The sequence below is a fragment of the Sciurus carolinensis genome, chromosome 4 (assembly GCF_902686445.1).
Source record: "Sciurus carolinensis chromosome 4, mSciCar1.2, whole genome shotgun sequence".
In the NCBI taxonomy this organism is placed as follows: Eukaryota; Metazoa; Chordata; class Mammalia; order Rodentia; family Sciuridae; genus Sciurus; species Sciurus carolinensis.
In genome coordinates, this window is record NC_062216.1 from 156400187 (window position 1) to 156427529 (window position 27343).

The window sequence follows — 27343 nt, forward strand, 5'->3', positions numbered from 1 at the left end:
AGTCAATTCTGAAGGGTGGCACTTCCACAGCATAGCAGAAGTTTTGCAGATTCCCACATCATGACTGTTGAAATAAGAAAGCCCAGCAAAGGTTAAATCTGAGAGCACTAAAAGCCCTGCCTGGGTAGCCTTCTGCAGTGCATCCCCATGAACGCAGTAATAACTTGTCCAAGCTCCTGTGACTGTGGAGAGTGAGGGTTGCAGATGGAGTAGTCCATTGCAGAGCAAGGATTCAGATATGCAGCTGGAAGCAGGCCCAGGGGCAGAACACAGACAAACTTCTTGCTAGTCCAGTGGAGAGATATAGCCTCAGATCCAGAATGGCAGCTTGGGGACAGGTGAATGTGCTCTGTTCCACACTGTCCTGGGGTGGGTCGGTCCTGGAAGCATGAGCAGGTCTGGCCATTGGGGTTCAGAGGAACACAGCTGGATCTCCTTGAACCACTGCAGAGAATACCCATTCTCAAGAGAACTGCCATCTTGCTCTTAAGCAAAAACTTAGTTTATAAGAAAAACAACAGTGCAAGAATAATATGAAATGGCAATTCAGTTCAGTGTAGGGATGACAATAGGGAGTGGTTGGTGAGGACTGTGGGAAATGGGAATGTCAATTATAGCCATGGGAGTGTGGGTCTAAAAATTCCAGGTACTCACATTTTTCAAAAGAAGCCAAAAATTCTAGGTTAAACATCACACACACACACATGCATACATATACGCATATACCTCCTGATATTTCAACTGACAATTTATTCAAATTAAAAAAAAATCCTTACATGTACATCATTTAATATAAACAAAACAGGTCTGTGGGCCAGATGTGGCTATAGAGCTGTCAGTTTGTTACCTATGACTTAGGCTTTTGGAAATAAAAAAACAAAAACCAAGAGCCTAAGTCTTTTTCTTATCCCTCCCTGCTGAAGCAAGGAGCACCAACTCTGTTTAAATGAGGGGACAGGAAAAATTACCAGGAGGAAAACAAAAGCAGCGTAGGCTAATGCTTCAAAATCTGCAAAACTGCACCGGGTGTGAGGGTGGACCTTCATGTGAGAAGATCGGTGCCTTTATAAGGAGAGGAAATTTGGATTACAAGAGATACTGAGGATCCATGGGACAGAAGAAAGGCCATCTGAGGATGCAGTGGGAAGGTGGCCATTTGCAAGCTAAGGTTGGGGGCCTGTGTTAGTCAGCTTTAGGTTGCTGTGACCAAAATATCTGACAAGAGCAACTTAGAGGAGGGAAAGTTTATTTGGGGCTAGCAGTTTCAGAGGTCTCAGTCATTGAAAGACAACTCCATTGCTCTGGGCTCAAGGTGAGGGGGACCACATCATGGTGGAAGGACCCAATGGAGGAAAACTGTTTACCTCATTGTGGGGTCAGGAGGCAGGGCTGGGGGTGGGGGAACCTGAACTTAAATACAGTATATAATGTACAATAAAATGTAATGATAAGAATAATGAAGTTATGTTATAAAATAGTAAGATTAATATTATATATATGCTCTAGTTTACGATTTCTTACCCATTTTAATTTACCTATGCCAAGTTCATTGCATAGTCACAATTGAAAACTTGGGACTTAATGGGTTAAGCTCCCCAGTCTGGTATGTTTGTTATGGTGGTCCTGGCAAACAGTATTCTAATTTGCCTTCTGAAAGGGTCACAGTTACCTCAAAGTTGTTTTTTTCACAGATCATTCAGTTGTCGTGTTATTGGAGAAAGGAAGGAAATTGAAAGACATTGACTACTTTCTCCATTCTAGGTACTCTGAGGTTTTCTGATTTTGTTTTAGCTTTTTTTAAAATATATAGTATCTCCTTTGATCATCAAACAGTCTTGAGTGGGAGGATTTATCCGTATCTTATAGCTCAGAATTCTATAACAAATATCACATGTAAGTGAATGAATTTAAAAACTCATAGAATTTTACGCAAGTTCTGTTCATTTTGTGCTCCAAAAGTGGGCCTTATTACCTCCAAAACAAAACCTCTTTCACAACTGGTGGGTACATTTGGATTATAAGTAAATAGTTCTGTAAGTGCCCACAGGCTAGTTAGCATATCTTGAACAATCAGACTCTTGGTAACAGAAACTTGCTGGACAGAAGAGTGGGCACGTACCGCCCTAGTATGTGAAGGACCAGCAACTCACAATCTGCAGCTTTCTATACTTGGAGAAACAATGACGAATGTCACCCTGGAAAGAATGAAGATTCTCAGATCTAAGAGTCTGAGGGCAGGCACAGACAGAGAGAAAACCAAATGGGCTAAATAGCTATTAGGGATAATTAAAGTCCCCCATTTCTTAAGAAAGGAGTTCTTTTTTCTCCCTTATTCTTAAGTATTTTTCCCTTCCTTTCTATAAAGTTGTTTCTGAGCAGAGATGAGTAGATCCTTACCCCTGTCTCTTAAGTGCGCCACGTCAGGAGCGACGGTTGGAATTGACTCACATTTCCATTCGGTTGAAGAAGGATTCCTTGTATCCAGGCACTATGCTGAGCACTGGGAATGGAGATGGCAGGAGCCATCTCCTACCCGCAGCAGGCTCATGACCCACTGGGTGGGGATCTTCATTAAAATTCACTTATGTGAACCAGCAGATCCGCTCCCATCTACTGTGCTGATGAAAACCAAACTCTCTAAGTCAGCATGGTAAGTGTTCTAACCAAAGAATGCGTGATACCCAGAGGTGGCTGGGGATGCAGGACAGTGGTCATGCAGGGCAGTGGTCAAGCCAGTGCTTGACATGTGAGAGTCCCTGGGCTCCATCTCCAGCACCACAAAAACAAAGAACAAAGCAACCCTACGGAAACACCAGGGGTGGTATCTATCATAATATTTAGTTAATGCTCGCTTATTGATGGTAACATTTTACTCTTTGTAGTGCAGTCTCATTCAATCTTAAGAACAGGTCTGTGAGATATTGTATTTATTGTATGGATGACAAATTGTGAGATTCAGAAAGGCCAAGTTACTTAACCAAAGTCACACAGCTGGAAGTGGGGGAGCTGGTAATCACATCCAGGTTATCTGACTGCCCGAACCCCTGGTTCCATCACACAGTGTGAAGTTGTTCTCAACCTTCTTCTCTGCGCTTGCCTATAAAAGAAACGTCCCACTTTTTTCATTTTTTATATTATAATTAGTATTACTATTATTCTGATGATTGAACCCAGGGTCTTGCACAAACTAGGAAAGCACTTTACCACTCTGAGCTACACCCCAACCCTCCTGCAATTTTAGGGTTTTAAAAATAAATTCAATCTCACTCTGAGGGCTCCCTGCCTGGTAGAAGTTAAATTTCGGTCAATTTTGATGCTTCCCTTTATGCTGTACCCAGGTTGGGCCAAAGACTCACAGACAATTCAGGAGGTCCCTCCAGTTGTTGATTTACATTTGCTCCTGACCCCATAGTCCTTTGAAGTGGTGACTCAGCTGCCACTTTGGGCAGGGAAAACTGGAACGAAGTGCCCAGGCCACCCCCACAACTCCCTACATCTGGCCTCCTCACCTGGGCAGGTGCTGTGCTAGGAGGAGGTTCTTCAGGTGGGCAGCTGTGGGTCCTGCCACTCAAGGAGCCCACCCTTCCTCTTTTGGAGATACCTTCTCTTTTCTCACCGTTCTCTCCCCTTCCCCTAGCCCCAGTTCCCATACTGTTGTCTTATCCCTCTGGAAAGTCTCAGGACATCTAAGATGGCGCCATATTGAGAGGGTGCCTATGTTGGTTCAAGTCCTCTAAGAAGTGGACAGGAAAACAGAATTAGATACACGAGAGGTTTATTGAGGGAAAATGGAGAAGGAGCTGGAGGGGCTGGGAGAGCATCCAGACTGAATGCTATCTGTGCAGGAGATGGGCAAGGAGGGAAGCCGAAGCATTTCAGACTAGACAACTAGACGTTTTGGCAAGGCCAATGGGGAATCCTGGAGCCAGTCACCTGTCAGAGGAGTCCTGCCTCTTCCAGAAAAGGACCTGCCGTATGTCCCTGCTGGGCTCAGTCCTTGGCAGAAAGCAGCCAGTGAAAAGCATGGTCCCTGTGCCAAAGCCAAAGCCATAGTGGAATCAGAGCACAGCAGCTGGGGCTGTCTTCCGTTAAGCTCCTCAGAGTCCCGTGGTACCTGAAAATATCAGTCTTCGTTCCTCTCCATCTAGAGCATGTGCATGCTTATAGAGATTATGAGCTTCTGACAGCTAGCAATTGTATTAATAGCAATAATAATGGAATTTACCATTTATGAATGTAAAGCTCTCTCATGTGATACATTTACATGCATGTCAGTAAACAGCCCTATGCAATAGCTAGCCTGATTAGCCCATTTTAGAGATGGGGACTGCTATGGGCCAAATTGTCCCCACTCCCTACGGCCACCTCCCCAATTCATATGTTGAAGTTCTAATCCAATACTTCAGAATATGATTGTATTTGGAGATAGGACCTTTAAAGAGATCATTCAGTTAAAATGAGGTCATTAAGGGAGACCATAACCCAAGTGACTGGTGTACTTATAAGGAGAGGAAATTTGGACACAGGGACGTACTGAGGAAGATGATATCAATAGGTATAGGGGGAAATGGCCAAGGAGGATGACCTCAGAAATTTCCTTCTTTCTTCTTGTTATGAGTTTTTCCTTATGCTTACTACACTTACCCCCTCCTAATTATGACTTTTCTTCTCTGTCCATTATTTTTCCAACGTAGAAAAATTGATGGGACCAATGAGGAGGAAGATAACATTGAACTGAATGAAGAAGGCAGGCCCGTGCAGGCATCCAGGGCACGCCCCCCGCTCTGCGACTGCCACTGCTGTGGCATCCCTAAGCGTTACATCATTGCCATCATGAGTGGGCTGGGATTCTGCATTTCCTTTGGGATTCGGTGCAATCTTGGAGTTGCCATTGTGGAAATGGTCAACAACAGCACTGTATATGTGGATGGAAAACCAGAAATTCAGGTCAGTATGGATATCCGACAGGACATTTTTTTTGCTCATAGCTGTGCAAATGCTCTGCCACATGAAAGAAAGCACCGTCGCTCATTCATTGATGTGGCAAGAGTGTAGAGTGACTACCATGTGCTGGGCGCTGCATGGTGACGGGGAGAGTATGGTGAACCTCGACTGGGCCTTGTCCTGACAGAGACAGACAGTAAGTGAGGACAGTTTGGGATTCTAGGGGCTATGTTCAGTGTGCACAGGATCCTTTGGCTCATCTAACCCAGATTTTGATATCGTGAAAGAATTCCCAGAGAAAAGGGATGGCTGGAGCAGACAAAGAGTTTCGGTGGGGGGACTAAAAGGGAATATCATAAGGGAGAAAGAAACAGATGGAAACAGAGCACACAGGGTGTGTTTTAGGAACTGAGACCTGAGCATTTCACTTTTCTGTGCCCTGAACCCGTCTGACAACCTGGTGATAACTTATGAACCTTTTGTCAAAGTCAATGCATTAAATTCTTAAGGTAGAATGCAAAGGAGGAACGGGATGTGTTAGAGTGCTTGCTTGCCATGCATGAGCCCTGGGGTTTGAGCTGTGGAGCGTACAGGCACACGTGTGCGTACACACACACATACGCACACACACACATACGTGTGCACACACACATACACACACACACGCACAATGCAATGGATTAAAAAGGAAACCAATTATGTTAAAATACACATACCAAAATATTAAAAAATCAAATTAGCAGTATAGAGACCTATGGGCTCCTTTATTAACTTATCAGATGACAAAATCTAGCAATGGCTCTATAATTGCTGTACTTTTAATTTTGAAGTACAAACAATAGTTTGAGATAGTGGTAATTTATGATTTGAACATGTTTATGACTTCCAGTAAGAGTCACTACTGGCAAAACTATTGTAGATGCTTGTCTGCACTCATAATTGCAGAAAAGGCTAAATTTTAGTTAGCAGTTAGTGAAAACAAAGATGCCATCTCTTCCCCATCCAAGTTCACAGATCCATAGGATTCCATCAGTAGGATGAGAATTCTCAGTAAGAAGGCAGAGCACCAAGAGATGGAGGTATCAAAGTCAATAGGGACCAGATCACACGCAGCCTGGTAACGAGGCAGAGTCATGGATGCTCCAGGATGATCACCACCCAATGGGAGAAGGCCAGGTACAAGTGAGATGAGAGTGGAGGCTGAGGCTCATTTCAGAGGCTGCTACAGTCTTAAGCAAGCAAACTCTGGTGTGATTTAATAAAATTGTTTGACAATTCATTAGAAACACAAAATCTGGTTTATTTCTTAAACAATAGGCCTACAACAAGGTTATGGGAGAAAAATACCAAATTAAAATGTATGTTCACTGGACACCCAATAAATATATATTTTGCCAAGCTGAACACATGCCCTGAAATGACTCCTGTGGAGATGTGTTTGCAGCGAGTTATCTAATAGTTCTCTGGTTCCTCCTACCTGTATTTGGAGAAATTTTTAGATCAGTTTCCCAGACTGGGAATTCATTGCTTTGCTGGCTGTGCATTGAAGAAGGTGTTACCTGTACTGGTTTGTGTCCTATGCAACTGTCCAGGATGGGCACATGAGATACAGTATTCTTGGAGTGACATGATGGCATGTGACATCTATTAGCATCATCTGGAATAGTCTCCTGCCAAGCACTGGCTTGGGAAAATTTGATGTCAGTCCATTAAAAACAGGTCTTCAGTTGGACTGCAGGCTTTAAAAAACAAACAAACAATAACAACAACAACAAAAAAAAAACTAAGATTATTCTGCTAGAGGAAAACAGCACCATGGAGATTCTTCTAGTTTCTTTTTTATGCCACAGCTGAACCTGTCTAAAAAGATATCCTGTCTTTTTGTCGGGGATGGTGCCAGGGTTGGGACAGAGGTAGAGAAGCATATCATGCATTTTAAAAATAAAGAATGATGTATATTAGTGAGGTTTCAGATGTGTATCACATGCATTCTTTCAGTCTTTTGTGAGCAAGGCCGGCTAATTAAAACTTGTCTGCTGAGACCCAGATCAAAATGAGATGCTGTTTTGCATTTGTTTGTTGCCTGAAAAGACAGGCCTGGGTCAATAGAATCTGCTTTGAGGCATATAGAAAAGACATTTTGATAAAGCCGAGGAACAATGCTAGTGTGTGCTCTCTAGTTTCTATGGTTTTGCCTTCTGGAGTCTTAGAGGAATTGATTGAGATCTAAAACGTGCTTTACATGATTCTCTCTGGCCTCAAGAGTGGGAGTTTAGTAGCATTTCGGAGGTTCTCCAATTTCCATCAGGCAATTTCTCTCTTGTCCAAGTAGAACACAGCTTAGGTATCTGCCGAGTATGTCCAACCAGATCACAAAGTGGTCTGCCTGGTACTTTTGTTTTGTCTGTTTATTTTGTTTTATACGGGGAAAATGAGATATTTTGCACTGAGAAATGTTGCAGCCCTCATTTCTGAGAGAGAGAGAGAGAGAGAGAGAAAAAGAGAGAGAGAGAGAGAGAGAGAGGCAGTGTGAATAGGTAGAACTATGTGGCATGTGTTCTATAGGTGGCATAAAGGGTGATTTTAACTAATGTGCAGATAATTACTTTTTAGTTTAAAAATTATGTGTTAGGACTGAGGGTGTAACTCAGTGGTAGAGCATGTGCTCAAGGTCCTTGGTTCAATCTCTGGCACCGTCTCCCCTGCAAAAGTGTTAAAACGCGTGGGGTACTAAGAATAGTATCTGGCATATGGTAAGCAAAAAATGACTGAAGTTTGAGAAACCTTGTGATTATTTCACATTACACTGAGGAAAGTCCAAAGTCCTTCCCGTGGATCACAAGTATTACAGGTTAAGAGGATGGGCTTTGGAGTTGGCCAGACCTTCTTTTTAACTTGACTGCTATTATTAGCTCTGGGGTTTTGAGCAAGTTGCCCTTGTGTCCTCATCAGGGTTTGCTGGTTGCAAAGAACAGAGGTGCAGTGAGGCCAGTTCAGGTTAAAAAGGGGGTTACTGAAGGACTGAGGGGGAATCTCATGAGAGTGAATTGTAGGAAGCAGTTTGGTTATGGCTGCTTGTATGGTCTGTGCCATGGACAGGGAGACCCAGCCTGAGGAGGAGCTGAAGTCTAGAATATACTCCATCCAGGGGAGGAAAAAGCAGATTAGCTGAGTCTAGGCTGTGGTTTAACTCTTTCTATTCTTACCTTCCCATCAGACCTGCTGGTCAGCAGGGGAGAAGTCCATGGAGGAGAGGCGCAATCCTCTTAAAAGGAGACAGGAACCAGCATTTCTAGCAATTCATTGCTAATGCTCATTGACCTTATTGTAAAGATGGAAACTCTACTATCATTCCTTCCCCCCTACCCCTGCCCTTCCCTTTACTCCCCTCTACCTAATATGAAGTAACTCTATTCTTCCCTATCCACTCCTCTTATTGTGAATTAGCATCCGCATATCAGAGAAAACATTCAGCCTTTGGTTTTTTGGTTTTGGCTTATTCTCTTAGCACAATATTCTCTAATTCCATCCATTTACCAGCAAATGCCAGAATTTCATTCTTCTTTAAAGCTGAATAATATTCCATCATATATATGTATATACATATATACACACATATATATCACATTTTCTTTATCCATTCATCTGTTAAAGGGCATCTAGATTGGTTCCATAGTTTAACTATTGTGAATTGAGCAACTAATTAGAACAAATAAAAAAATGATTGAAAAAGGGACTGCTTTGAAGATCAAGTGAGATAATTTAAATACTTAATTCATTTGATGTTACTTATATCAGTTTCCTTATAACAAATTACCGTAAACCTGATAGCTTAAAACAGCAGAAATTTATTCTCTCATAGTTGCGCAGAACAGAAGTCTGGAATCAAAGTGTTGGCAGGGCTCATCTCCTTTGATGTCTTTAGCAGAGAATCCTTCCTTGACTCTTTCAGCTTGTGGTGGCCCCAGGAGTTCCTTGGTTTGTGACAATCCCTCCATTTGCTCCCTCCATCTTCACATAGCCTTTTCCTCTCTGTGTGTCTTCTCTTCTGTCTCAAATCTCCCTCTGCCTTTCTCTTATAAAGACACTTGCCTTTGGATTTAGGACCCAGCTGGATAATCCAGAATATTTCATTTCCAGGTCCTTGACTTCTCACATCTGTGAAGACCTGCATTTATATCTTCCAGGGCTTTGATGTGGATATCTTTTGGGGGCCATATTTCAGCCTACCACAGTACTTGACAAAGTGCTCAGCTTATTATAGTAATGGTTCATATAATTTTTAATTTTTAAACTTTTTTGTGATAAGAATGCTTACCATGAGAACTACCCTGTTAATAAATTTTAAGTGTCCATTATTGTTGCCCATAAGTACAGTATTGTACAGCCGCTCTCTAGAGCCTGTTTATCTGGCTTGACTGAAATTTTATGCCCATTGATTAGTAACTCCCCATTTCTCTCCAGCCCCTGACAACCACCATTATACTTTGATTCTGTGATTTGACTATTTCAGATGCTTTGTGTAAGTGGAATCACATAGTATTTGTCTTTCTGTGACTGTCATATTTCCCTTAGTTCATCCAAGTTGTTGGACAATATTGAATTTCCTTATTTTTTTAAAGGCTGAATCATATTTCATTAAATGTATATACCACATTTTCTTTATTCATCTGTCAGCAGATATTCATGTCATTTCTATAACTTGGCTATTGCGAATAATGCTTCAATGAAGATGAGAGTGCAGATACCTTTGAGGTCCAGATTTTAATTCTTTTGGATAAATATCCAGAAGTGAGATCGCTGAATCATATTTTTAGTTCTTTTTTTAATTTTTGAGGAGCCTCTGTACTGTTTTCCATGGTGGCTGCACCATCCTGTTTTCCCACTAGCAGTATGTACACATTCCAGTTTCTCCACATCCTCACCAGTGTGTGTCAACTTTCTGTCTTTTTAAAAAAAATATAGATTTTTTTAGTTGTAGATGGACACAATACCTTTATTTTATTTATTTATTTTTATGTAGTGCTGAGTATTAAACCCAGTGCATCACACATGCTAGGCAAGTATTCTACCACTGAGCCATGACCCCAGTCCCCATCTTCTTTTGATAATGGCCATCCTGACAGGTGAGAACTAATATCTCATTATGGTTTTGACTTGTATTTCACTGATGATTGGTGACATCGGACATCTCTTCATATAGATGTATGGCCATCTGCTTGTCTTCCTTGGAGAAATATCTGTTTAAGTTCTTGGTCCACCATTATGATTTAATTGGGCTCAAATGATGATGAAAATTCTCAGTAGATCCAAGTGTCCTTTTTAGGTATCATTGCTTTCAGAGAAGCAGTATCTGACCAGAGAGAAAGGCACGAGAAAGGGATGATGTGATTGACAGAAGCTGGATAAAGCAAGTAGAATGGATTTTATTACCCTCATTAAGAAATGACACTTAAGACTCTGATTCCCTTTACACGATCACTGAACTGATATCTGAATAACCTACTAAATAACCCAGTAATCCTAGAACTTATTTTTTGTTTTATTCACACACTGTTTTATTTTATATTTAGCACTAATCACTATACACACAAGCATATATATATCTAATTTATATATGTAATACACATACATATATAATATATATATATACGTACATATACATAATTTGTGCACATCTCTCCTTCCTTTCACTAGAAGGCAAGATACATTAGAGCAAGGAGTCTCACTATCACTGCTGTATCTGAAGTGTGCAAGATGCCTTACAGAAGTGTTTGTGGAATAAAAGAAGTAAAGAAGAACCTCATGGGGTTTTTATGTAGGATCATTGGTGAAAATGGTGGTCAATTGTTATTTTATAAACATATTGTATCTGATTTCTCATTTGCAGATGGCACAGTTTAACTGGGATCCAGAGACAGTGGGCCTTATCCATGGATCTTTTTTCTGGGGTTATATTGTGACACAAATTCCAGGTGGTTTCATTTCAAACAAGTTTGCTGCTAACAGGTAAGACAGATTGATATGTGTGCTGCACAGGTTATCATACAACTTTGTACTTTTAAAAAATCTGCATAATAGGGTCTTGATTTGGGGGTGCAGAATGAAAAACAGGAACCATCCAGATAAATGCAATTCATAGATATTGATCCCAGATGATCCTCTTAAGAGTCTCTTTCAATTAACTTTTTTGCCAATGAAATTTACCTTGCAACTCATTGATTATATAGTAAAGAGAACAATTAGCTCTGAGTCTTAAAGAAGTTGCTCCTGGTCCCTTATCCTGGCTTACCAAATTGCCTCTGTTGAGTCACTTTTCCTCACTCTCTGGACCACAGTTATGTCATCTGTGAAATGGAAACATTGAACTAAATTGTGCTTTAGTTCCCTTTGACCAGAGATGTTCTGTAATCCTATGTACTTATGTTAATATTGTCCACGATCATAAAGGTTCCGTCATGTGAGTATCAAGGACTTGCCTCTAGACTTCCAGATATGTTTTTTTAATCTTCTCGAGACTCTATGGGAGTTGTTTGAGCATTTAAGTGTCTAATAACAGAATGAACTGTCTCAATAAGCAGTGAGTTCTCTGTCATGTAGAGGTATTCATGCAGAGGAAGATGGCCACTTGGAGAAGATGTTGTAGAGTATACTGTATATCAGAAAAGGAATGTGCAAGAGATCTCCAGGTCCCTTTCGATGTATTTCTTATATGATTTTACATAAATTGATTTCATGAAGTATATTACGTTTTGTAAGGCAGTATATGTCAAACTCTGAAGTACAACTCATTAGATGGTTGTGAAATCAATATAGTGATTTACCAGTAAGTATTTTATAAAGAGAAAGAAATAGAAAAGAAGATAATAAAAAACAGACTAGAATGTATCTGAATGAATTGCATATAAGGGTAGGTATTGGTTTTTGAAACTTGTTGAAGTTATATTCGTGTGTATGAGTGTAAGACTGGGCTGCAAAATAAAATATATTTTAAGGGTTAAGATCAAAAAGTTTGAAAGTCACTACCCTAAGATCTAAAAATGTATAAGCATAACTGTCTTTATTTATGCTCTTACCTAATTTGTAGTTTTTATTTATTGTTACCTATTATATTATTCTTAAAAAGTGGCCAAATATTGGTTGCTATGGTCTACCTGGTTACTGTTTACATCTTGGTCTGTTTTAGTCAGCTTTTTTGACACTGTGACTAAAAGGAGCCAATGAGAACAATTGCAGAGTAGGAAGAGTTATATTATAGGACTCTTGGTTTTAGAGGTCTTAGTCCAAAGAAGGCCAGTTTCATTCCTCAGGATTCGAGGTGAGGCAGAACATCGTGGCAGAAGAGTGTGTCAGAGGGAAGCAGCAAACATGGTGATCAGAAAGCAGAGAGAGAGGTCTCCACTTGCCAGATACAAATATATACTCCAAAGCCATGCCGCCAATTCCCACCTCCTCCAGCCACACCCTACCATTTTAGTTACCACTCAGTTAATCCCACCAGGCATTAATTCACTGATGAATAATTTCTCCTCCAAACCTTCTATTGTCTCACACAGGAGCTTTCAAGGGATGCCACATCTAAAATATAACATGGCCCTAAAAAGAAATCACACATAATATATATAGTCTTCCATATTATGGAAAGGGTTGAAGAGTCATTAACACATGGGAGAAAGGAAGTAAATGCTGCTTGCTCTTTTTTGCTGGGTAGGGAGGAGATGGTAAGTGACATTGGCAGGAAATTTGCTAAGAGAAGCATATAACTTGTGCTGTGCTGATCTAGGTCCTAAGATGCTTCTTGGATAGTCTGTGTCCCCTCATCATACACTGAAAGCGGTGTGGGAAGCAGTAAGCAAAAACCCTAAAGAGGCAGAAGCCATAGGTAATAGGAAGGGTCACTAGGGTGGAAACAGGAAGATTGGTGGGTCTTCAGCAAATTCACTTCGATCTAGTCATTTCGTAACTTACCAGGATATCATCCAAGCAGGACATCCCTGAGCTACCATAAACATGTCCATAATTGGTTCACCAACTGGAGCTTGGGAATGAAAGCAACTGAGGAGTCTAGCTTTGGGGACACCAGACACCCACACACCACCTATTTCTCTGTATTAATGTCTCTTAATTTCTATAAGGATCTTTCATGAACTGTTAGAGTTATTGCTGATGTTTAACTGAAGTGTCTCAGCCATTCTCAGCCTGTCCAATAACACAGTGCTTCGATCCCCTAGGGTTTTTGGGGCTGCCATCTTCTTAACATCGACCTTGAACATGTTCATTCCTTCTGCGGCCAGAGTGCACTACGGCTGTGTCATGTGTGTCAGGATTTTGCAGGGTCTAGTGGAGGTAGGAAACACGTTTTCCTTACAGTTTTTGATATTACTAGAGACAGTATGGTCATTTTAGAAAATTTGGTTTTACTCAGTTTTTCTATCTCCCACCTTATCCTGCTCTCTGGTAATAGTGAAAGTTATGAATATTTTAATTAAAATGCTTTGTGTGTCTTCATATTTATAAATAATAAAGGACTATTCATTCCTTAGAAATCTTAGAGATAATCTAATCTAACCCCCTTCGTTTTAACAGATGATAAAACCGAAGCCCCAGACCTACAGTTCAACATAACAAAGACTCTTTCCTTTAGTGAAAGCAATGTAAATACATTTATTAATCAATCTGTAAATTTCTGCTGGGTACAGTGGCACATACCTATAATCCCAGCAACTCCAGAGGAAGATTCCAAGTTTGAGACCAGTCTCAGCAACTTAATATCTTTAGTAACTTAGTGAGAACTTGTCTCAAAAAATAAAACAAGGCTGCGGATGTAGCTCAGTGGTAGAATGGCCCATGCCCCTGGATTCAAATCCCAGTGCTGCCAAAAGAAAAAAGAAAAAAAAAAAAAAAACTTAAGTAAATTTCTAAGGGTGAAAGATACAATTCAGTGGAGGAAGCAGCATCATTCAGAACTGCAAGGTAAATACTCTGAGATTTGCAGTCCACATGGCATCTGTAGCAATTCCTTGATATTGCTGTTATTGTACAAAAGAGCCACAGACACCGTGGAAGCAAATGGGCAGGATTGTGTTCCAGTGACATTTTGGATCCTGAAATTTGATTTTCACATGATTTCTATGTGCCATGAGATATTATCTTCTTTTAATTTTTTTTTCTTCTTGAGGACTTTAAAATGTAAAAATCTTGTACAAAAACAGATCGTGGGTCAAATTGGGTCAGATTCACCAACTCCTGATGGACAGCACCATTTCCCAAACTCTGTCATTCTCCTCTAACCTTTGTTATGTCCTTGAATGACTTGTCTTACAATTTGTCTATTGTTTTTCCTTAGATCAACTCTCTTCAAAAACAAAAATAAAATTCCTTATTCTACACAACAGTATCTTTGAAATCATGGGTTTGAGGTTGCTATTTTTTTTTTGTCAAAAGCATATTAGAATATATATGTAACAATTATAACTAAGACATATATTATTATTGCAGTTCAAATTCAACTCTAGTCTCACTCTAGTCCCACTGCAGGGACTCAGGTCATACTTTGGGAAATACTGAAGTGGTGGAAAGAATGTGACATAGGCAACCATGAAGATGAAGTCGAAGATCTTTATAAGTCACTTAATGACTCTGAGGCCTCAGCTTCTGTGTCTTCAAATGAGGGGACCTGACAGTGGGAGTCACTTCCAACACTGACATTCTTTAATAATATCAAATACAAAGACATCCTTCCAGTTCTCCACCCAGCTTGCATTTGAATTGTGTTCAAATTTCAGTATCTGCATTATGAATCAAAATAAATGAATTATGCTATTTAGTGGCTTTTCAATCTGTTTGAACATCTAACAATACAACTTTATTTCTCATGGTTGGCAAGTCTAAGATTCAGGCAGATTCAGCAGATTCAGTATCTGGTGAGGGCCTGTTTTCTGGATCATAGCCATCTTCTCTCTGTGTCCTCATGTGGCTGAAAGGACAAGGGTGCTCCCTGTAGTCTCATATAAGGGCATCAATCCTATTCTTGAGGACTATCTTTATGCCCTAATCACCTCCCAAGGCCCATTTCCAAATACCATCATACTAGGGATTAGCTCTCAACATATGCAATTGGTGGGGACAAAAACTTCAATCTATATCAGTGTCGGGTTTTTACACTGGGTTTTTATATTGTAGACTGTAGAAGAAGCAGCATCCATGCTTTAAACACAAACAGAAATTGGAGTCAAACTTAATAATCGATTTTCAACCCTTCTGCCAGGGTGTGACTTACCCAGCCTGCCATGGGATGTGGAGCAAGTGGGCACCACCTTTGGAGAGAAGTCGGCTGGCCACGACTTCCTTTTGTGGTAAGGGTATTAGAATCATAGCAAGTTTCATTTAGAAATGCTTTCTGACTCCAAGTCACTGAAAACCTTGCTAAGACCTTAAACAGAGTCTCCTCTTTTCACCTAACAGAATTCCCAAGATGAGTGGTTGCTGGTGTTGATTCTGGGGCTCAATGATCCATTGAAGGCATAGGCAGATTCTGACTTCTGCTCTGTAGTCCTTAGAGTGATAACATTTTATTCTTAGGCTTGCTCCATTTGTTCCTTTCATTGGGAAATCAAAAGCTTTTCTAAACCCCTCACCTGACTTCCACGCATATTTTCTTGGTCCTCATTGTGTCATAGTCTTTCCTATCTGCAGAGAAGCTTAGGAAAGCAAGTGCCTAGTTTCCCTACCTTTGTAGTAGAGAAGGAGAAGAAAGAAGGTGTTGGAAGTGATTGTTGAATTAGCCAACAGATGACTTTTGCCAAAGATGAAAATGGAAGAGATGGGATGATTAATCCTCCCACCCTTCTTCTTTTTACATTGAAACTAAAGCCCAAGACTTGCCCTGTGTCACACAGATGCTCTGTTGTGGAGGTGGAATGAGATCACCTGACTCTAGATATGGAACTTTCCTTACTACCCACTACTACCACATACACATTTCACAGAGATATTTAAATTAGTTGCCATTATATTCCAGATATAAATGGAACCCATTCATCTTACTGTTAACTAAACTAGTGGCCCCCAAATAGTGATACAATTTCTGGGGCTCCAAACTTTACCTTGCTAAAATTTTGCCTCACTCTAAGCTATCCCTTTGGGACAGGCCCTCTGGATATCCCTGGTAGTACTCAGTGTTCTGAGGGGTTTCACCCAGGTCTTGATCCACAGTAGGAAAAGGACAGCACAGGTTCCTGCTATCAACACAGTTGCAAAATATATATTTTTTGTGCCTTAAGGTGCAAAAGTTACAATATGGTCAGGATGGGAACTTAGGTTTGTCCTATTTTTTTGTTTTGTTTGGTTTTATTCCTTTCTTCCTTTTTAGATAACTATTATCTTTATTGATTCATTGCAATATAATCATTAAAATAAATACGATGAGAAATGAGAGTTGTTTTTTTTTTTTTTAAACAGTTTCTGCTGGGTATGGCAGCACACACCTATAATCTCAGTGACTCAGAAGGCCAAGGTGGGAGAATCACAAGTTTGAGGCCAGCCTGGGCACCTTAGCAAGACCCTCAGCAACTAAGGGAGACCCTGTCTCAAAATAAACCAAAAGGACGGGGGATGTAGCTCAGTGGTAAAGGGCCCCTGTATTTAATCCCTAGTATAAATGAACAAACAAACAAATAAACCAACAAACCAGTTTCTGCCTATGAAAGAATCACTTGCTAAGAGAAAAGTTAATTTTACATACTATGTTGGGAACACATTTTAGTCATATAATTGTTTTAGGAACTTTTACTCTTAATTCCTAGTTTTTATTCTGGGAAGATACAAAGCATCCTCCCTTTATGGTCTAGTTTAGGGTAGGGAGATTTGGCCATAGACTCTTGGTTGTTGCTCCAGCCTAAGTAGATCTCTCTGCTTTGTTGATATTCAGATTCCTTATCTAGGAATCAAAGTCCTCTGGGTTCTCATTTCACTGTCTTTGTCCATATGAGCCAATCTACTCTCAGCATAATCCCAAATACTAGTTTAATTTTTTTCATAAAGAATTTATTCTGGAAGCGGTTAACTCTTCCTCATTAAGCTCCTTAGGCTGTCTGAGCACAGTTGAGCTGGCTTCCTTAGCTGCTGTAAAGATGGTTTGGTGTGTGAGTAGGTGTTCTAATTGGTCTGTCTGGCTTGGGGATGCAGCTCGGAGGTAAAGTACTTGCCTAGCATATCTGAAGACCTGGGTTGATTCCCAGCACCTCAAAACTAATAAGCAAACAAACATAAACAAACAGAAGAGCCCAAACTGGTCTGTCTCAAACAAAAGAGCATACTGGTCTGTTTGTGGTGACACATTCCTGGAGGGTCTTCCCATGTTGCCCCACCTCTCTGCTGATTTTTTAAGCTCAATGCCTTTCTTAAGACAAGCGAACCTGCACTACTTCTTTATTTTTGTGAATGTTTTATTTTTATTTTTATTTTTTTTGGCAATCAAAATGTGTCATCTTTATTCAATTTACAAGTTGCACACAGAAATGCATACAAATGCACACAATTGTTCTCTTTTACATACATAGGATCACACTATTACAGTATTTTGTAACTTCCTTTTCCCTTTCAACAATGTTTCATTTTTTATATTAAGTATTCTTACACTATAATTTTAATGATTCCATAGTAAACCACTATGTAATGGTATTTTAATAATATTTGGCCAGTCACCTATTGGTCTGTTTGGGTTTCCAGTTTTTATTTATTTATTTATTTATTTATTTATTTATTTATTTATTTATTTTTATTCATTGAATGTTTTATTTATCTCTTCTTCACTCTATCTCCTTTAAATAACAATACCAGCAAAGTGTTTTCTGGGAATTTGTTATAAACTATTCAACAATGTCCCTTTCTTGTGCTTCATGTGGAATTCCATGGACAGCTCAGATATCTTACATCTTTAGCCTTTCTTATCTTTAGAAACCATCTCTGGCCTCTTGTTTGTAGTTCAAGAACATCTCCACCCTCCCACTCAACCTAGGAGAGTGTAAGGCTCCGCCCTGAAAATGACTCCCTATCCTTAGTGTGTTTTTATGATCCTACAAGGGCTGATTTAAGAAATGGTTTGAATCTCAAGGAAAGTTATCTGATCAAAGTCACTGGCCTTATTACATTTCTCAGTTAAGGTGTGGCACTGTTAAAGAATATCCACAGGAAATGTCATTACAAGGAAAGGCTTCAGAGTCCCACACAAAAAAGGACTTATATCTGTGTGACCTCAGGCAATTTGTTTCACCTTCCCTAGGTTTGTTTTCTCCTGTAAAATGGAAATATTGGCACCTAAGTCATCAAGCTGAAGGGTTGAATAAAATCATGGGGACAGAGTACTCAGAATAGTACTCAGCACACAGAAAGCATACAATGTCTCACAGCTGCTGTTGGTTATTCCTGACCCTCCCCTGTCCCGGCATGCCTTGGTATCACCCACCTCCTCCCAGGGTATTGGCCTAGGGCAGCAGACCACCCTCTCCACACATAGAATCAAAAGTGGCATCCTTTTTCTGACATAGACATTGGAGTCTTTCCTTATTGGTTTGAGGAATTCTGAGGTTAAAAAAAAAATACGCAGTCATGGTGTACATGATAAAAGCAGTAACAGTTGGCATTTGTGTGACTATTTATTTATTTATTGCACTTCTGGGAATGGAACTCAGAGCCATGCTACCATTAAGCCACATCTCCAGCCCTTTTTATTATTTTTTAAATTTTGAGGCGCATCTTGCTAAAGTTGCTCGGACTAGCCTTGAACTTGTGATTCTCTTGCCTCAGTTTCCCCAGTTGCTGGGATTATAGGCAGGTGTTACTATACCTGGTTTATGTAACCATGTATTTTTAAAAAAATTTTTATTTGTTCTTTTTAGTTATACACAACAGTAGACTGTATTTTGACATATGATACATGGAGTATAACTTCCCATTTTTTTTGGTTATATGTGATGTGGATTCATGGTTATACGTGATGTGGTTACACTGGTTGTGGATTCATATATGAATGTTATGTCCCATTCATTCTATTGTCTTTTCCATTCCCATTCCCCTGTCTTTTTTCTGACTCTCCCCTGTCCAATCCAGTGAACTTCTACTCCTTCTTCTACCCCGCTGGCTATTGTGAGTCAGCATCCACATATCAGAAGGAACTTTCAGTCTTTGTTTTTTTAGGATTGGCTTATTTCACTTAGCAGGATAGTCTTCACTTCCACTCATTTACTGGCAAAAGCCTTAATTTCATTCTTCTTTATGACCGAGTAATATTCCATGGTGTATAATGCACCACATTTTCTGTATCCATTCATCTGTTGAAGGGCACCTAGGTTGGTTCCATAGCTTAGTTATTGTGAATTGAGCTGCTATAAACATTGTTGTGACTGTATCAGTATAATATACTGATTTTAAATCTTTTGGGTATATGCCAAGTATGGGATAATTGGGTCAAATGATAGTTCCATTCCAAGTTTTCTGAGGAATCTCCATGCTGCTTTCCAGAGTGGTTATACCAATTCACAGTTCCACAAGCAATGTATGAGTGTACCTTTCCCCCCCACATCCTCACTAACATTTACTGTTACTTGAATTCTTGATAATTGCCATTTTGATTGGAGTGAGATAAAATCTCAGTGTAGTTCTAATTTGCATTTCTAATTGCTAGTGATGTTGAACATTTTTTCATATATTTGTTGACCGATTGTATTTCTTCTTCTGTGAAGTATCTGTTCAGTTCCTTTGCCCATTTATTAAGTGGGTTATTTGTTTTTTTGGTATTAGGTTTTTTTGAGTTCTTTATATATCCTGGAGATTAATGCTCTATCTGACATGCAGGTGATGAAAATTTTCTCCCAATCTGTAAGGTCTCTCTTCACATTCTTGATTGTTTCTTCTGCTGTGAAGAGGCCTTTTAGTTCGATACGTCCCATTTATTGATTCTTGATTTTACTTCTTGTACTTTAGGAGTCTTGTTGAGGAAGTTTGTTCCTAAGCTGATGTGATGGAGATTTGGTCCTATTTTTTCTTCTAGTAATTGCAGGGTCTCTGATCTAAGGCTAGTCCTTATTCCATTTTGAGTTGAGTTTTGTGCAGGCTGAGAGTTAGGGGTCTAATTTCATTATGCTATATGTGGGTTTCCAGGTTTCTCAGCAGTATTTGTGGAAGAGGCTGTCTTTTTTCCAATGTATATTAATGGTGCCTTTGTCTGTATGAGATAACTGTATTTATGTGGGTGTATTTCTGTGTCTTCTATTCTGATCCATTTGTCTTCATGGTTGTTTTGGTGCCAATACCATGCTGTTGTTACTATAGTTCTGTAATATAATTTAAGTTCTGATATTGTAACACCTCCTGCTTCACTTTTCTCGTTAAGGATGGCTTTGGTCATTTTGGGTCCCTTATTTTCCAAATGAATTTCATGATTGCTTTCTCTATTTCTACAAAGAATGTCATTGGAACCTTAATAGAAATTGCATTAAATCTGTATAGTGCTTTGGTAGTATGGCCATTTTACAATATTAATTCTGTCTATCCAAGAACATGGGAGGTCTTTCCATTTTTGAAGGTCTTCTTCAATTTCTTTCTTCAGTGTTCTATAGTTTTCATTGTAGAGGTCCTTCACCTCTTTTGTTAGATCGATTCCCAAATATTTTATTTTTTTCAAGGCTATTGTGAGTGGGATAGTTTTCCTGATTTTTTCTTTCAATGACGAATTTTAACTGATTCGTCATTGGTGTATAGAAACACAATTGAGTTGTGGGTATTAATTATACCCTGCTACTTTGCTGAATTCATTTATGTGTTGTAGTAGAGTTTTTGGGTCTTCTAAATATAGAATCGTGTGGTTGGCAAATAGTGTCTTTTATGTACAGAAGAAGGCTGAAAAAAGATGAAGAACAAAAAGCAGATTGATCATTTCAAAGTTACTTTCCTTGCAGGACAGCAGGGACAAGTACATATGACAATGGAAAAATATCAGGCTAACACTAGGTTATCTTTTTTGTGTAAGTATTAAGATATAGAGCACTCCACCATGCCAATTAAACTGGCCTGTTTGGAACATTGGTTTCTTGAAAAGTCAGATAAATAGCTTAATTTTGGATTGGTGGAACTTCAGCATGAGTAACTTCATTTTGATTTTCAGTCTGCTCTGTTGGGGCCCAGTGCAAAAACCTCATTCAAAATAATGGCCTCCTCTAATTTTTATTCAACAGAAATTAACTTTCGAAATGTATCTATTTATGAGCTGGGGATATAGCTCAGTTGGTAGAGTGCTTACCTTGCATGCACAAGGCTCTGGGTTCAATTTCCAGCACCAAAAAAAAAAAAAAAAAGTATCTATTTAGGAAGTGGAGACAAAAAACTTTGTTCCATCCTGGAATTCAGCTGTTTCCTTTCCTTTTTAAAATATCAAGACTATAAAAAAAATCCTTTTAATAGTTCAGTGTCACTTATTTAAGGACGTAGGTGAGAATCCTCCCAGCCGTGAACTCTGCAAGGCAGGTTCCATATGTTCTTTCACAGCACCCCATGCTGTGCCTATTTAAATTCTTAAAAATTCTCTTAGATTTTTCTCATCTTCTGATTCCATTCTTTCATGTACTTCCAAATCATGGCACCCAAGCAATATTTGTCTAATCCCTGGATGGTCCCTGGGTGAAGCTAAGGGGCATCGTGTTGACCTTCCTTTCCGGGAGTCCTTTTTTAGGGCACACTGGGAGTGTGCCACAGAGGCTCAGGGTGATTTGTCATCAGCTTTGTCACATTAAAATGGGCTGCAAAGGTTTCCATAGCGACTGGTCACTTTCCCTCCATCTTTTCTGGTTCCAGGCTCCTATGCAGGTGCCGTGGTTGCCATGCCTCTGGCTGGGGTACTGGTGCAGTACATTGGATGGGCCTCCGTCTTTTACATTTATGGTGAGTGGTTTGTCTTTATGAGTTCACACCATGACTCATGGGGATGGCACTTAATTCTAGAAGGGTTTGGCTCAGAGTTTATTATATGAAAGCAGAGGTTAATAAGACCAGTTTATTATATAAAAGGAACACTTATCTCTTTGAGATTAATTTAATATTTATATTAAACTTGATTTTTTAAAAATCAGCAAATGACAACAGGAGAAATAAAAAAATAATTTCTCTTGGCTGAGAAATTCTTATTGTTATTTGGGAATATTTTCAAAATTGAAAGAAGGAAGAAAATAAGACCATATCATCAAGCCTTCTGTTTTTTAACTGCAGGTATGTTTGGGATTATCTGGTACATGTTTTGGCTGTTGCAGGCCTATGAGTGCCCTGCAGCTCACCCCACAATCTCCAATGAGGAGAAGACATACATAGAGACAAGCATAGGAGAAGGCGCCAACTTGGCCAGTCTAAATGTAAGTAGGAATGGAAAGATAAAGTCTTGCCTCCTTTCTATGGGTATTTCTCTTAGTGATTGTGTCATACTCTTCAAAAAATAAAATGTCAATATTTTCACTAAAAATATCATGATATTTTCACTCCTTAGAAATTTAATACACCATGGAAAAGATTTTTCACATCATTGCCGGTTTATGCAATCATTGTGGCAAATTTTTGCAGAAGTTGGACCTTTTATCTACTCTTAATAAGTCAGCCTGCTTATTTTGAAGAGGTCTTTGGATTTGCAATAAGTAAGGTAAACACACGTATGCTTCAAATATTCTTGAACTTTAACTCTCTTGATTCTGAGAAAATATTTGTATGATAAAATAATTAAACTGTTGATCATAATTCATAATAGTTCTGTGATCTAATAACTTGGAGGTCAGACATAGTACATAGTATGTTGGGTATTTAATTTCTTCTTAGGATCAGATCTGTGTTAAGCTGCTTCTAAAGATTTCGTTTCTACTTAATTTGGAGGTGTTTTTCAAGCTAACTCAATGTGTATTAGTTAAGGATAAAAAGTTGTGTTTTCTTTTCTCTCTATCAACTATGAGTAGTAGAAAGAACCTTGAAAGTTCAGTTTTTAGACGCTCTTCTCTCCACAGTGGTGGTAGTAGCAGTAACAATGATTGCTTGGGTTTGTTTAGAAAGAACTTCTTTCAGTGTCCCCAACCACTGGCATTAGGCTGTTTGCAGGGAGAGAGGCTTTTGATGGTGAAACAAGCTTCATCATGGAAGAATAAAATCTCCTTCCTACAAGGAAGGAACAAGACCTAGCAGAGGTCGATGTCTGCCTAGCTATGAGTACCCAGAAGAGACCTTGGAAGAACCAGTATGGTCACCAAATGGTGGCTGCCACCAGTGGGCACGCACCCTGTGCTGGCTGCTGGGGCCTCTGTGATGAATAAAAGTCATCTTCTTCCTCAGGAGCTTCCCGTCTGGTGGAGGAGACAGATAGGTCTATGCCTACAATCATTCACTCGTTTGTTGTGTTTATTATGAAATTCAGACCATCCTGGATCCCACATTAAATGATCAGATTTGGTGGAGGCTGTGGGGCAGTGGAATGAGGGTGAGCAGGAAATGACGGAGAGACGTCTTTTAGGAGCAATGAAAGATGGCTGCTCACGGTTCCTTTTGCTTCTAGGTGGGTCTCTTGTCGGCAGTCCCACACATGGTGATGACAATTGTCGTGCCAATCGGAGGGCAACTGGCTGATTATCTAAGAAGCAGGAAAATTTTGACCACGACTACTGTCAGAAAGATCATGAACTGTGGAGGTACTGTGGATTTCACAGAGAGTTTAAGCAGCTTCTGTAGAATTAGAGTAAGAAGCTTTAGAAGCCATGTCTAGTTACTGGAATGGACCTTAGAAACCCCTGAGTCCAGCAGACAGCTGAGTCCTGTCTGTCATACCCCTGCCAAGTGGCCATTCAACCTGTACCTGTGCAACCTGAGGTAGGACGACTAGCTAATGCCTGATAAATTAGCGCATACTTAAAACCAAAGAAATGTTCCTTTTGCCTCCTCTCAAACCAAGGCCACATGACTTCCAGTTACATATCTATTTATTATTTATCTTTTCCACACATTCTTCCACATTTATTGTTTACATAGTTTATTTCCTTTCCTCCTTCATCCCTTTCCACATACATGTATGTTTTGGTAAGACATAAAAGAAAATATTTTTATTATTATTATTTTTTTTCGTTACTGAAGATTGAACCCATGGGCACTTTACCACGAAGCTATATCCTGACTCCTTTTCATTTTTTTATTTTGAGACGGGGACTTACTAAGTTGCCCAGGATGGTCTTGAACTTGAGATTCTCTTGCTTCAGGCTCCCAAGTCTCTGGGATTACAAGCACATACTACTGGAAAGAAAAGTATTTTTTTCTGAACAGTCTTCTTTCTTCCCAACATATGCTTGTGCATGGGGTGCATGCATACACACATAACACATGTGCACACACAAATACACAGTACACACATACCAGTCTCTTTTGATTGTTTAGTTCCCGCTTTATGTTTTCATTTTACAAAGCTAAAGTGAAAGGTGATTTCCCAAAAGAGGTAGGTGAAATTAGTCATGAACATACAATGTTTATAACTGTTCACCTTTTTAAACCTCTCCATTCTTCTTGTTTTGCTTTTTAAATTAGAATTTATTGAGTGATTTCTATGCCACACACTAAGCTAAGTTCTTTACATATATTATCTTATTTAATCCTCATAATCCCCATATAGAGTAGGTGCTATAATTATATGCAATTTACAGAAATAAAACTGAGGCAAAATAAAGTAACTTATTGGAGTGGCAGATTCGGTGCAAGGCATTAGATCAGACTAGAACATTGCCAATACTCCCACTCTTTGCTGTTACCTCTTCAGGGGACTGGGTCAGGTGGGAGTGAGAGGGTATATTGAGAGAGGTCACAACTGGGATTTAAATTGAAAAGGAGGGTTTGGGCATGCTCTGATTCCAGATTAGATGGGTCAAGTCCGTTAGAAATGATTACAATGTGGAGGGATACAGGGCAGGTATAATGACCTTACAGCACCTTGGGAATAAAGTCTGACTAATGAGGTTGGGAACCTAGCATCTCAGCAGCCTGATTACTGGTTGGTCCTGACCTTAACTTGAGCCTTTGTGTAGGAGACTGAAGGTTGGCAGGTGCAGGCCTACTCTCTGATGTGTTGAAGGAGAACCTTTGGAGCTCTGCATTTAGGATCCTCCCCAAACAGCTATAGTTGGCAGAATAATATCCAGGTTCCAATTCTTAGAATCTCTGAATATGTTTGCTCACTTGTCAAAAGGAACTTTGTGGGCATGATTAAATTATGGATCTTGAGATGGGGAGATAATTCTTTATTATCTGGGTGGGCCCAGTGTGATACAAGCATTCTTATAAGAGGAGGCAGGAGGCTGTGTTGGAGAACACAATGTGTTGGTGGAGATGGGAGTCAGAGTGAGGCAGTGGTGGGGATGGTGTTGTGTTTTATATATATATATATATATATTTTATATATATATATATATATATATATATATATATATATATATAAATATTCTCCCAAACTTCCTCCCATCTTTTAAAAAATACCTTTTCACTGGCTTTTTCTTACTATTATATTTTGACATAGTATGATCAGTGAATTCTACCCAGAAACTTTTTAAAAAAAGAAAAAGACCACAGTCATCCCTCTTTGTTTAAATAGAGATGTTTGATGAGAGACAACTACCTAAAAACAGAAATTTGTATGATCGCTGAATAAGCCAGATTTATCTTGCTATGACAAGACATTTTCAATGATCTTCTAGAGAATTTTAATTGTTTTCATGTTTCCTGAAAAGATATACTGGTCATTTCTCATGTAAGAAGGATCACAGATATCTTGGAGTCTGTCTTGTCCTTTTCTTTCCACAGACAAGGGATATGTGCTCTTACAATCAGTTAAAACAGCAGATCACCCTAGGACATGATGTTCTGTTCTAGTTCATTCTGAATCAGGGCATATTTCCAAGATCCTTGTATTCCCCACTAGAGTACCTGTAAATATGACTAAAAGGAAAACATTCTAGTCTGGCTGAATCAGTTGCCTGTGTGAACTCCACCCAGGCTGTTCTAGTATGAAATGAAAATGTTCTTAGGTCTTTAAATCCTAATGCTGCTTATCTTGTCAACTCTGCATAGGTTCATTTTCAAGGATCTTTTGGGTATTCCTGAAATTCAAATTTTATCCTTAAGCTCCTAAAACAAAGTTCTCTCTAGCATTTTGACTACCAATAGGAACCATTTAGGTGCTCACTGCTTTTACTTGCTTTGGCAATCTGCTAATAATTTGGTCATGATCACCTTTTTCTTATAAATGAATCAATACAAATCATTTCTAAGTTTTATTCTTCATACAATGTCCTCATTCTAATTCTTTGGGGGAATTAACTTTCTGGCACAATCTTTGTTGAAATGTTAAAAGAGAGTCAGCCAAATGCTTTGTTATTTAAGATAGGTTACTTCTAAAAGACATATAATCAGTATATTGAACACTAGCAATTTTTCTCTGAAAAATTGAAATTATGAAGCAAATTAAGAACAAGTATAAAATGATATAAAACCCAGTTTTCTCTCCCATTCCCCAATGTTGGGATCAAACCCAGGAGCTTGTACAAGCTGAGCAAGTGCCAGACCACTGGGCTACATCTCCAGCCCAAACCCTCAAGTTATTTTTTTTTGGAACTGGGGATTGAACCCAGGGGCACTTAACCACTTAACCACTGAGCTACATCCCAGCCCTATTTTGTATTTTATTTAGAGACAGAGTCTCACTGAGTTGCTTAGTGCCTCACTTTTGCTGAGGCTGTCTTTGAACTTGTGATCCTCCTGTCTCAGCTTCCCCAGCTGCTGGGATTACAGTGTGCACCACTGCACCCGGCCCAAATTCATATTTTAAAGGCACAAACTGGTTCCATAGTTTCTTTTGATTCTCTTTAGATGTCCATCTAAAATAGCAATCAATGCTTGCTTTTCTCTATGGTAGTTTTGAAGAAATGGGTTCAGAAATTCAAGTAACTTAGCCAAGATTTACGATAAGTGCTGTAGCTTGTATTTCAACCTAAATGTTTTGATCCTATTTTCTTTCCTTGGTGTTAATTGGTTAAGTGTTATTTACTGAGTGTGCACCTTGTGCTAAGCCAGATTTTGTGTTAAAAGTATAGTTTTGTGGGGGAGGCAGAAACACATAGGAAAAATCACAAAGCAACGTGAAAAGTTCTATAGCAAGTAAGAAGAAGGAAATGTCAGTTACACTGGTGGAGGGTTGGGTAAGGCTGTCCGGGAAGCTTTCTAGAGGAAGAAATATTTGAACCAAACTTTAAAGGAGAGTCTCAAGTACAAGAGAAGATGGTGAAAGAAGAATGTCCCAGGCAAAGAGTAGTACATGAAAATATGCATGGGCATGAGACAGGAT

At 39.3% G+C, this 27343-nt stretch overlaps 1 protein-coding gene across 2 annotated transcripts in view; it reads left to right on the plus strand.

Moving 5' to 3' along the window:
• The window catches only part of Slc17a8 (solute carrier family 17 member 8), a 49530-nt gene that overhangs the window by 14001 nt on the left and 8186 nt on the right, over positions 1–27343 (plus strand). Inside the window, exons 2-9 of one of the 2 annotated variants that reach the window (XM_047550686.1) lie at positions 4695–4947; positions 10835–10953; positions 13176–13290; positions 15212–15299; positions 21793–21879; positions 22204–22343; positions 22475–22624; positions 23522–23654. In XM_047550686.1, the coding sequence (XP_047406642.1) occupies positions 4695–4947; positions 10835–10953; positions 13176–13290; positions 15212–15299; positions 21793–21879; positions 22204–22343; positions 22475–22624; positions 23522–23654 (1085 nt within the window). The remainder of the gene's footprint in view (positions 1–4694; positions 4948–10834; positions 10954–13175; positions 13291–15211; positions 15300–21792; positions 21880–22203; positions 22344–22474; positions 22625–23521; positions 23655–27343) is intronic. The other variant, XM_047550687.1, reaches the window with a different exon arrangement.